General features: G+C 39.1%; 1 protein-coding gene across 1 annotated transcript; it reads right to left on the minus strand.

Annotated features, from left to right (window-relative positions):
• Positions 1 to 476: 476 nt before the first annotated feature.
• On the minus strand, positions 477 to 10,765 carry lmx1a (LIM homeobox transcription factor 1, alpha). The gene is made up of 11 exons (XM_060865120.1): positions 10,720 to 10,765; positions 10,098 to 10,278; positions 5,442 to 5,659; positions 4,859 to 5,037; positions 4,106 to 4,183; positions 3,644 to 3,731; positions 3,324 to 3,473; positions 3,108 to 3,232; positions 2,234 to 2,279; positions 2,009 to 2,131; positions 477 to 757 (listed from the first exon to the last, which is right to left on the minus strand). The coding sequence occupies exons 1-11, from the start codon at positions 10,748 to 10,750 to the stop codon at positions 477 to 479; spliced, it is 1,500 nt and encodes a 499-aa protein (XP_060721103.1). The 5' UTR covers positions 10,751 to 10,765.
• Between the last annotated feature and the right edge of the window lie 2,040 nt (positions 10,766 to 12,805).

Raw genomic sequence — 12,805 nt, forward strand, 5'->3', positions numbered from 1 at the left:
AATCCGACAACATGTGTCACTAAAGGACACGTATGTCAGTATAATTACTTCAAGGCTTAAGTCATTAACTAGCTCAGCACGTCATTATATGTTGTCATGCTTCTGGAAAAATTATGGTTAATTATACTGTTAATATTTAAATGCATATAGTTTAGTGTTTAAACTGCACAGTAATTTACTCAGTAAAAACATAGTATGTACAAAGACAGTCCAACTCACTTATTTTGAAATTGGACCCTTTATAGTAAAGTTAAATTATAGTAGATAACATTAATTGCTGGGTTATAAAGTGTGGAATTTTTTTATAGTCACTGTCTATGTAATCATTATCTCAGTCAGTCCTCATAAATCATCAGTTTCTCAGTTTATATGTACACCAGGTTCAACATGTCTCAGGATTAAAAACAAATATTATACAAAAATACCATACGCATTCTGGCTGGTCTACTGCCCGGGACTCTCAGAGGTGTTATTCCTCAATGTCTGGGTATCACCCTTGCTGTCTCACTCACTCTCTCTGTCTCTCTGCTAGGGAGGATAAAGAGTGAGTCCTGCTGTGGCTCCCCACAGTGAGATCGCTCACACACCCACGGCTTCTTCCATCTTCGCCGCAGACTCCATCGCCCTAGAGTGGGCATGCAGCCCAGAGCCCGCTGGCTCCAGGCACAGTGCCCGTTGTCGCCTGCTCGTTGTCCGCAGACTGACCTCTGCCCATTCACCTTGCTCTCTGAGTGGGAGACTCTCGAGGTCAAAGGGTCTGGGGATGTTTAGAGTGGGATAATGGATCTAATACTGAATTTGTATTTAGATTTTTTTTTTACATTTTTAAGATCCTGGGTGCTGAATTAAAGTCAGATTATACTAATGTGACATATAGCAGCATTTTATGTTTCTTTGTGTATAAAAAAGTATATATATGAAATTGTATTTCATTTGTAGTTTTGACTGCTTGACTGGTGCAGCAGATAACTTTTACAGAAATATATATATATATATGTGTGTGTGTGTGTATTTTTTATTTTTTTTGAAACAGTGTATTTAAATCCTTTTGTTACACATGTCAAGCAGAACCTCTCAATCCACAGAGATGGACAAATTGCCCAGGCAGCAAATTAAAGAAGAAATCAGCAAATTAAAGAAGCCGATCAGTTAAGCTGAAGACAACACATCTTCGGTGTTTTAAAATATTTGGCAAAAAAGGTTTTCCTGAGCAAAGCCCATGCATCTGTCATTACAGTTTCTCAGCATGATGCCAATTATATCGGTTAGTAGGCAGAGGGTTTGCTGCCTGTCCTGGCACAGTCAGAGTCATAAATAACCGATCAGCTGAAAGTCTCTTGGCTGATATAAGAATAATAACGAGGCTATTGGTGCCTGCTGTGCCCGCATGATAGCCGTTTGATTATTTTTCCTTTCCCTTGCATAACAAGCAAGCCAACTGCCCTTCCTATGCCAAGGAATGCACCAGAGACTGGAAGGCATGGGTAAGCAGGTGTGCAATATAGTCCTGTGTTCCGAACAATCACTGGGTCTAGTGGGTTTGTGCACTTTATATTTGGAAAAGCAGAAATTGCTGTTGTTGTGAAATGTAAATAACTAAATGTAAACAATTTTTTTTTTCAGTCAGTTTTTATTTTTTTTGCGTTTTTATTTTTATTTTATTTTTATTTTGAAGACATAGCACCATGGGTCCCAAGAAAGTTAGCAAGGAGGGTAGCATAAATAAAAGGGAACCACATTCAGCTGAAATTAAGAAAGAAACCATCGCTGAAGAAACAGCCGATCTTGCAGCTGATCTTGCTAGAGGATTTTAATTAATGAAGTAGCAAAAGGTGTAACAGAGTTTTCATATACTATATGGTAATATTTTTGGGTGGCTGGAACAGATATTCTGTATTTACATATGTGTAGTTATTAGAGTTCAGAGTCTGGAGCTCATGGCTTTCTTTAAAATGACACGTACATGTCTAAACCTGTGTTCGTCTTCACTTTCATCCTACATTCTCACTTGGCAGGACAAGAGCTCGGTGACAGGCGGTTAGATTGTTCTTGACCAGCTCTTGCATATCAAGTTCAGATTTCAGCCTCAAGAAATGTGAGCTTCTGGGATGTGGAGCACGAGGGTTCACCACTGGGGCAAGAAGGCCACACGTATCATATCGATATTGGCATGCCAAATATTTTCTCCTGACATGGCTCTGAACTGAAACCATAACTCAGTCAGCCATAGTACTAGTCCCTCCTCCCAGCCCCAGAACATTCCAATGGTACTGGGTGGTCTGCAAGTACAAAAGGAAGCAGAGGAATTTTGAACTGGTCCAAGTGTGAATGAAAAGAGCACAATACTGGCATTTATTAAGGACTTTCATTACTTAAATGCTGAACTGTTAAGCTATGGAATGTGAGGGGCCACACAGCTGAGAATTTGGATCAGCAGTTTTTAATTATAAGTATGGGGTGCAGATTAAACCTGCCTGAAGGTATGTCTATTAGTTTCTTGCATTACTGATGAATATGTTATTAAAGGGTTTCTTAAGTAGAACATATTGTTTTACATCTCTGTATGTAATGGTTCAGATTTAAATATGAAATCAGTCGAAGTGATGCACAAATGTGTGAGTGAGGAATAAACTTTCTCTCAGTGTATTAACACATATTGGGTTTAAGTACAGTTCTAACACACTTTATTTGTCTCTAACACACACACGCACACTTTTCTCATACACACTCACACACTCTCTGTGTCTCTCTGTCTCCTCTCTCTTTCTCTCTCTCTCTCTCAAACACACACACACTTACGCACACACACAGTCTTTTACATCCAGGGACACAATTGATCATAAAAAAAAAAAAAAAAAAAAACAGAAACACAGACAAATCTTCACACCTGTTCTACAATGGCCTCAGACTTTTATTTAATTCAAACTGAGTTTAATGATCCAAAAGAATTAGGGAAATCACATCAATAAATATAAATTAGACAGAGAAGTTACCAAATCACAGTCTGACACATTCTCTTTATTAATCCCAAAGTCCTGAAAACACACACACACACACACACACACACACACACACACACACACACACACACACACACACAATTATACACAGGAGGCAAAATAAGAGTCCTGCATGGAATATAGTCGGTCAATGGGTGTCAGGAGAGATGTGTCTCCAGATGACAGACTGTGTGGGTGAAGTAGGTCACTGTCCATGTCCGAGTACCAGGCATCTGTTCCGTATACAGAGAGAGAAAAAGAAATATAGTAAAAGAGTAATATTTCACAATGTGTGTACACACAGAAATCTGTGGATTCAAGTACCATATGGGTTCATATGATCTCCTGGCATCTGAGGAGGTGTGAGTCCTTGTCTAAGGTCCATCTTAAAGCTGTGGGTTTCCTGCTGTTGAGCTGCAGATAAATACGAGCTCAGGCTCTCCAGCTCGGCTGAAAATCCTCCAGCAGAGGGCGCTGTATCATCATGGGAAAAAAAGGCAGGTGAACGCTTACATATTTCAAACTTTTACATACTGGATTTACTGCCTCACAGTCCTACCCCACCAACATCCCTGAGTTTCAACAGAGGTCTATTGTTTAATCATCCAAATCATCAACTTCTGTGCATCTGTGTGTGTTCATACCTGTGTGTGTTTGGCTGTCATTCTGCTCCTGAGGGGACTGGCACTGCTGCTGCTGCTGCTGCTGCTGTCTTCTGGCCAGTTTCTTCATCTACAGTTCAATACAAAAATTCTCTACATTAAATTTACTTTAAAGGAAATTTACTTATAAATTCAAATTTACTTTTAAATTCTGACTATGTGTCTAAGCAAGGACCTCATGTACATGCAGTATTATGTGATGTAGAGCGCTCGAACACTGAGGGCTCATGTAAGGAACTACAGGAGATAATCCAAAGGCATGTCACCAATTTTCTGAATAATCCATTAACACTGCCTACTTCTTCACTGGCAGGAGTTTTTAAATTTAAATGTTGCTTTTGGTGTATGTGTGTGTGTGTGTGTGTGTGTGTGTGTGTGTGTGTGTGTGTGTGTGTGTGTGTGTGTGTGTGTGTGTGTGTGTGTGTATGACAGGCATCATGTTACCTTGGCTCTTTGGTTCTGGAACCAGACCTGGACAACTCGTACACTCAAGCCTGTCTCGGCTGCCAAGGTCTCCCTTACCTTACAGTAGAAGGGAAGAGAGAGTGAGATAGATTCAGAACAGCAGATAAAAATAAAGAGAGAGAGAGAGAGAGAGAGAGAGAGAGAGAGAGAGAGAGAGAGAGAGAGAGAGAGAGAGAGAGAGAAAGAGCGAGAGTGCATGATCTTCATGGTTTGTGGGTCATGTAGGCTAAGTGATGTACTGACTCTCTATGGAGTATCAGATCAACACAGATAATAGTCAGCAACAGCTCACAGGACAGCACACTTTCTTTCTTTCTTTCTTTCTTCAAATTAGATTTATGTTTTTTTATTACAGTTTAAAAGTGATCAAAGTTAACAGAATTTGAATAAACATTAAATATATATTTTTTCATTTTACACACACTCACACACACTCGTGTGTGTGTGTGTGTGTGTGTGTGTGTGTGTGTGAGAGAGTGTGTGTTGGTGTTGATCACTTTTAAAGTGTACTAAAAACATAAATCTAACAAAATGTGTTAGAAGGTGTTAGATATTATCATATAAATTCCCCTCTTTGTAGAAACAAGGCTTTTTATTCTATATAAGGGAGCAGACATATTTTTATGTATACAAATAAAAACAGTTTTGTGTAACATTATTACAGAACTGCACTTCAATTCCACCTTCATTGCTGTTCATCGTAGAAAGTCTAGCAGTTCGAGGTGTTCTTACTTTTCTGCAAGGTTTGGATGAGACTTCAAACGAGGCTTTGAAAGCTCGTCTCTGCTGTGTGGTGAGGATGGTGCGTGGCCGCTTTGGTCTCTTGTGTTCTTCATCTCTGTTGGGATTTTTCTCTCCTGTCAGCTTCAGATTGTGTTCATCCTCTCCATCATCCTCATCCTCACTCCGGCCTGCAAATGGGTTTGACTAATTAAGTCTTTTTTAAAAACTTTTATAGCTGTGTGTTTAAATGAGAGATGGTCATCTCCTGGGGCAAACATTTTATAACATTTTATAATGTTTCCTGGGGCAAACAAATTTTCAAATTTTCAAAAATCAAATCAAATGACTTACTTTTTGAAACAAACAAACAAACTAAAGCAAAAAAAAAATCTTGTAATAGTTAAATAGGATTTGATTTCATTAATTTGGAAAGGAAAGGATTAGATTTTTCATAATTTAGTACCTTATAATATTTTAAATCCATTGTTGATATAAAACTTTAAAACAGATATTCAGTATGATATAAATGTTTATAATCATAAACCTAACAGAATAAATGAAAGGCATGGCAGCGTGTGTCAGAGTGCAGTACCTGAGTCTGTGGTGGTGGGACTGCTCTGTGTGCACTGGTAATGTTGTGTACAGAGCAGCTTGTCTCCCACCAGCACACAGCGATCTCCTTTCTGCAGCCGGCAGTCACACACTGAGCAGCAGAAACAGTGCAGGTGGAAAACTGCATCAGCCGCTCGCATCACCAGCTCTGCCGGGGAGATAACCTCCAAACAAGCCCTACAGCGAACCGAGAAGTGTCTAGAGAGAGAGAGAAAGAGAGAGAGAGAGAGAGAGAGAGAGAGAGAGAGAGAGAGAGAGAGAGAGAGAGAGAGAGACTTTATAAGAATTCTGTGAAGGAAATTATAATATTTCATGCACACTAGCAAGCAACAGAAGAATGCTCATTTAATATGTAGCTGAATAAAGACTCAGGTGAGAGAACATAACTAGTACATAATCTAGTATGTAACATGAATCAGACAGCTGAATTACACACTGATTATTACATTGTTGAAGATGTTTAACTAGTTAGCTCTAGACACTATATATAGCTACGATTTTTTATCATTAATTGAAAAATGCTGGATTGAACATAGCCACAAGTGATGAACTATAAGCAATATATGGATGACTGGTTACTTGCTAGAGTAAATATTGCATGATGAATAAATACAGCAAGAACATAAAATTGCAATAACTGAAGAATATTTTAGACATTCTCAGTAAACACTCAGCACAATGAGTACAAAGACCACCAGGAGCAGCATCAGGATAAACTAGAGTTCACACACTGAAGATCCTGGAACGTCGCTCTTTTCATATAGGAGTCAGTTCAGACTGCTGGCTTTTTCCTCAAACCTGCCTCCCCCTGGTTTTCCACCCTTCGACCCTCCTTAAACACACTGATGCATAGCCCCTACCACAGTCTTAGCTCCTAGCAACTGGAGCTGTGGGTCAGAAGGAACTGAGACGTAGGCCGTCGGCTCCACTGCAGTGTCCGGGGACAGAACTCCCAGGGAGCGGAGTAAAAAGCAGCTCGGCAGGCCATGGCTCCAGCCCGAGCAGTCACGACAGGGCCTCCTGGTGAGAGAGGCTGAGCCAGGGATCCGTCTTAACTCGACTTAACCGATTGCAGACAATTGCAGAACTTGGCCCCGAGCTGCGCTTATATTGTTGTGTCCTGGCAGCCGCCGCATTTTCTGTTTGTCAAACCATGGGCTGAGATTTCCACGGCCAGAGGGGGAGCCGGGTCTGAGCTTGCGATGCAGGTGACAGGAGAGGTTTGTTTCCAGAGGTGTGACAGCTCGTGAGTTGATGAGCTCACTAACCTTTTTTAAATAATGATTTTATGATGTTTCAGTTTTAAAGGAATTACAGATGAAGTTCTACATGAATCACATCCTAAATCGTTTTATTTTGATTTCCCCATATTGTAAGGTATCTGTTCCTGTTTAAATTATGTTATCTAACAAACTGAAGGAATTTACTCCTGGTATGCACACACACACACACACACACACACACACACACACACACAGTGAAAATCCTCCTGTGATGAGCATGAACTGAAACATCCCGAAGGCTTGCATTGTTGTGGGTTATTAGTGTTGCTGTGGGAAACCAAGTAAGGTTTTTCTAGAGCTCACAGGGGAGAGGCACAACATACTGCTCATACAGTCAATGATTATACTGAGAGTCTGCGAAGCCCAAGTTATTTCTGCTGGCCAACAATACATAGACAGTAAGAGACTTAATACTTATTACTTTTATACTGGATTTCACTTAATACATTTTAATGGATACTAGTCAGTGACGGAAAATCCATTTTGAACACATGATTAAACAGAAATTATTTAATTGCATCAATATTTAAATCCCTTGTGAGACACAAAATCACATCCCACACTGTAGGTGTTTTTCATCAGTTGGTTTGAGAACATGTGTGGGTCCAATTGAGTGTATCAAGTTACAATACTTCTACAAAGCAATCATTGAACAGAAACACAGACAAACGTATTTCAGTAATTTGGAAAATCCCGATATTACACTGAAATGCATCTAATTTACTTTGTTTACTTATTAGTTATGTGATTGAATATGAGGACTATATTAATTCATTATTTTTCTTCAGTAACTGCTTTATCCTGTTTAGGGTTACAGTGGATCCAGAGATGATGCTGGGAATAGTGAAACACCCTGAACTGGACTCTGGTATACCTTAGGGTACTACTCACACACTCACACACACACACTTTCTCACACTTGTTTAGATCTTGGGGCAATTTAGAGTCGACAATCCATCTATTAGCCTGTTTTGGTTGGTGTAAATCCATGAGGAAAACTGTACAACTCGACACAGGTTAGATCGGGGAACCCGGTGGCTGGGAGACAACCATCGTGTTGTGGAGAAATCTAACTGGACAGATTTGTTTCAGCTTCTTTGTGAGTGATTTTTTAATTTTAGAATTGTACTTTATTATTGTAGTATAAAGGCATGGCATGTTAAATATTTGTTCAGTAGAATCTCATAAGAAAACACTTGATCAGGCAGTGCATTGACCCACTTACAGTAATTCTGCTCCTCAACAGAATACAAAACGTGCCAGCTAGAGCCCTGGCGAACAGGAACCTAGTGGACTTCTGCACTTAAGTGGCATGATAGTGGGCAGTGCCAGCCACTGGGTATGTGGCTAATTGGTCAGGTCATATAAGCTCACGCTTGGACGAGCAGCGCCCCTGAGATGAAAGCGATGACACCAGGCATCAACCCAGATGGCTCAGTGCAATGTACAGTCAGTGAGCCAGCCATTCACACACACACACACACACACACACATACACCACACACAGAACCCCCAACTCAAAGCTCTCCCTAAACATATGGTCCACTCCTCACGTTTCCTAAAAACCAGCATTAACTTCACAGCCTACTGTAAGTCCACTTATTAAGTGCACAGTGGTCATTCTTCAATTATTATCACTTCAGGTTGTGTGTGTGTGTGTGTTTGTGCGTGTGTGTGTAATAGTATATCAAGAGGGTCTACTTATGCAGAAACTTAATCCTTGTTGTCCTGTGCATATGATCACTATGGATGCACAAATAATCAGGTAAAGCAAAAAGATCTCAAATTCATTTTCGTGTATTTCTACACTGCTGGAAAGTAAAATAAACTAAATTGGTTAGGACTTTCTCTCACATCTGTCTGATCCTGACAATACTGTTGAAGTTAATGGTTATAGTTTTAAACACTTTTAAGGTCGATTTCTTTATTCTTCGGACGTGCTCTCAGCTGGCTCTGTCTGGGTCATCTTGTCTTCTAGCCTGGCTTGTGTTCTCATATTTGGAGGTGAGAACGGATGTGTGAGGGAGAAAATGCATGGATATGTTTTTGAGGGGTCAATAGGGGGGTGGCACACAGTGGTGATGTGGCCATATGCTGTCCCCAGCTTGCAGTTGCCACGTTGATGAGTCTCGCTAATTTAACACATTTTGACAATGTGTCAGTAGTGCCGTCCTGGTATGGACCACTCTTTGTTTGTGTGTGTGTGTGCGTGTGTGTGTGTGTGTGTGTGTGTGTGTGTGTGTGTGTGTGTGTCCACACATTCCTTGGCCCATCACAACCCCTCCCTCTTAGTCACCTTGTCTTGAAAGCACTCAGTGCCAAGTGCCTCAGCCTCCCTACACACACACACACACACACACACACACACACACTTATGTTACTATACTTGTAAGGACCTTCCATTGACATTGGGTAATTAATGCTATGCTAGACCCAAACATAACCCCAATGCTTAAAGTTAATTGGCAAAACTAAACATTGTGACAAAATGAGTCAATAGATCCAATATTAATATAGCATTAAATGCTGCTCAGAAGTTCTTTTGTACTGTTGTATAGCTGATTTTATGTTAAAACCTTTTTGTTGTTTGTGACAAGAGATGACTGATGAATACGACTCACAGTAGAAAAGATTACTGCACATGATAAAAAATATTTCACAGCAAAAATGGTAATGTTTTAATATTGGTGTTTTTTTTATTATTGACAGTTACCTTTGAATATAATTAAACAAATCCCATTAAAATGGTGAGTCTGTAGTAAGATATTGAATATTTATATTCCTGTCTGGGAAACTGAATCAACGAGTCAAATGACAGTTAAATTAGATTAACTGAAACAAATTGACTCGTTATTCTGAATCTAACTTCCATACCCTACAATGTAGTGAAGAAACCCTAAAAACAGTCACAGAATTCAGACTTGACAGAGGGCAGCATTGTTGCCTCACAGTGCCAGGGTCCTGAGCTCAGGTTTCTCTCTGTGTGGAGTTTGGGTACATGCTCTCTCCATGTGTTTTCTCTACTTACATCCTACTCTCCCCATAAAACATGCAGGTCGGTGGATTAGCTACACTACACTTGCCCCTCAGTGTCAGTGAGTGTGTTATCGTGTGTGTGCCCTCTGATGGAACTGACAGGGTGTGTCCTGCCTCGCACCCAACTGTTCCTGGGACATGCTCCGGATCAACCTCAACCCTGACCAGGATCATGTGCTTACTGAATGAATGAAGAAACTTACCACACAGTCATAACATTACTGAAAACTGAAAATGCCCCAAACTGTCCAATAGAAAAGTGGTCTGTTATTCAGGTGACCTAGTAAAGTTAGATTCTAAAGTTCTGGGAATCTTACCGTTGGTAATCTTGTCTGCAGTAGATTTTGGAGTCTCGCAGGAAGCAGGTGCTCTTTAGTGGCTCAGCACAAGTAGAGCACTTCACACAGCGCTCGTGCCACAGAGAGTCATGCACACGCAGCAGGAAACGCTCACCAATGGGCTGGTGGCAGCCCTCACACACCGGACTGCATGCACCCTCTGTACGAGAACACACACAGACACACACTATTAGAATAAATAAATATAAATTATTCATAATGAGATTAAATTCAAAATGAGATTACGAGATTACAGTGATGCAGTGTTCCCAATATATCCCTATGACACAACAATATAATGTATGTTTATATATATAGTGAGAGAGAGAAAGAGAGAAAGAGCGAGATAAATAGGACAGACAGGCAGACAGGCAGACAGGCAGACAGATAGATAGATAGATAGATAGATAGATAGATAGATAGATAGATAGATAGATAGAGTCAGACTATTAAAGATTCATGTTCAGATTTTTTCACAAAGAGGAAAAAACAAGTGAAAAGTTTGATGATGATGATGATGATGATGATGATGATGATGCTGATGCTGATGCTGATGGTGGTGATAATGTTGCTGATGATGATGCATTAGAGATTAATTTACCCAGTAAAGTTGTTAAATTGCCTTCTCCCATAGTCAAATCTTTAGAACAAACCCCCTGAGGAAAAAAGATATATTTTCAGTCGTTTATTTCACAGACAGCAGTGAAATAAATCTGACTATTGAGCACTTCTACAATACTTGTACAATTCGTTAATTATTAGTTACAAGTCATCAGTAACGATTTAAACTCGCAGGATTTTTCATCCACAAAGTCGAATATAAAATAATATTTAACTAGTTAACCATAGTCACATAAAATAATAACAATAATAACAATAATAGCAATAACAACAACAACAACAACAACAACAACAACAATAATAATAATAACTAATAATAACAACAACAACAATAACAATAATAACAATAACAATAATAATACCAGCTAACACTGTATCGAGTTCATAAAAATCCAGTCAATAAATGTCAGCAATCAGTAAATATAATATCATGTCACTACAAACCGCGTTCATTTCCAAGACCCAACACAGAAGGATGAACTCACAGCTGTTTATTTTAGCAGAAGCACATGAACAACTTTCAGTACTTACTGTGTGCGCGGTAACTTCACCGAGATAGACGTCTATGAAACCTTCCACGATCGAGCGCCCGAGCGTGTGTGTGTGTGTGTGTGTGTGTGTGTGTGTGTGTGTGTGTGTGTGTGTGTGTGTGTGTGTGTGAGACAGACAGAGAGACAAACAGAGAGAGAGACAGAGAGAGAGAGAGAGAGAGTTTATAAAGTCCGAACAGAGACCTGCTGACTTCTGCGCTTTAACGCACATTACATTGTAGTTCTGGCGGCTGCCCCAATAAACAGGAGCTCTGACCTCCTGCAGTACCTGAATCTCCATCCATCCCTCCATCCCTCCATCCTCCACTTTCTGTCTTTGTCGTTTAATTCGGTTCAAAACACATAAAGAAATCCAGCAAAGCAAAGATGCCGTTAAATGTATTAATCACTCCGTTTCTCTAAATAAGTTACACAAAGTCTAGATTTGGTTTGATAAAATGTGCCTTTTAAAAACACGTCAGTAATCTCAGGTGTAGTTTGTGTAGTTTTAAAGGATCTGAGCTGAAAGTTTTTCTGCATCTCAGATAATCTGCTGCACTTCTCCACTGTTTTTGCAGTAGAACCCGACAGACTTCAATCTTTTTTTCTTTTCTTTTTCTCTTCCTTAGTCATGTGTTCAATTTTTACTGATATATTAACATTTCTGTGTAACATTTAAATTTGGTTGGAAAAGTATTTTTACTGACCCAATATTGCAATGAAGCATGAAACATACATCTAAATAAGTCTAGAAAAAATACTTTTCCAAACAAATATAAATGTTATACAAAAATGTTTATATATCTGTAAAAATGAAACACATGACCAAGAAAAAGAAAAAAATAAATAAAATTGAAATATTTGTTATCTAATATTATCTATAATGTAGTCATAGATATTATCTAATATTATCTATAATGTAGTCACATTATAGATAATATTATATTTAAAAAATCAGGTGTGTATCTATAGTTTTTATAGCAAACTTAAAAACCACTAATCCATGTTTTTATTATTATTATTATTATTATTATTATTATTATTATTATTATTATTATTATTAATATTAATAGAGAGATGGAGATGGAGATGGAGGTTCTCTGTAAAAGTAGAGAGGGAGATTTCTTAGCTAGCAAAATCAAGTAATACAACAAACCTGATGAAATGCTGGAGTTTTGTACTGCAGGACAATCAGAAAGATTTCACTTCACTGTTCATCACCAGAGACCAGAGAATTTGGGAAAAACACATCACAACCAACCACAGAAACAAGAGGAGAATGATGAGGAAAATCAGCAGGATTGTTAACTGTCTTTTTCTTACTGACTTTTTCAAGAAAGGAACTTAGTATTTGTTAATGTGTGAACATGTGCTGTGTGTATACACACTCATTTATCTCTCTGGGTTTAATACATGAGGTTGGAGTTGGGAGCTCTGACAGCACAAGGGCTGGTCCTTAATGCATTAATGTGGGAAACCACACAATGTCGGTATCACAGAAAAGGCAGACATGTGAGCTGAGAGGAGGGAGAAATG

The sequence above is a fragment of the Tachysurus vachellii genome, chromosome 3, assembly GCF_030014155.1.
Source record: "Tachysurus vachellii isolate PV-2020 chromosome 3, HZAU_Pvac_v1, whole genome shotgun sequence".
In the NCBI taxonomy this organism is placed as follows: domain Eukaryota; kingdom Metazoa; phylum Chordata; class Actinopteri; order Siluriformes; family Bagridae; genus Tachysurus; species Tachysurus vachellii.

What these genes read in the sequence shown, in the direction of transcription:
- lmx1a (XM_060865120.1), bottom strand. Translation starts at nt 10,750, where the DNA reads ATGGGAGAAGGCAATTTAACAACTTTACTGG. An exon ending in AGATCATATGAACCCATATG is followed by an intron (nt 3,233 to 3,323) that starts GTACTTGAATCC and finishes TATACGGAACAG; the next exon opens with ATGCCTGGTACTCGGACATG. An exon ending in GGGGCTGGGAGGAGGGACTA is followed by an intron (nt 2,132 to 2,233) that starts GTACTATGGCTG and finishes TTCTTGCCCCAG; the next exon opens with TGGTGAACCCTCGTGCTCCA.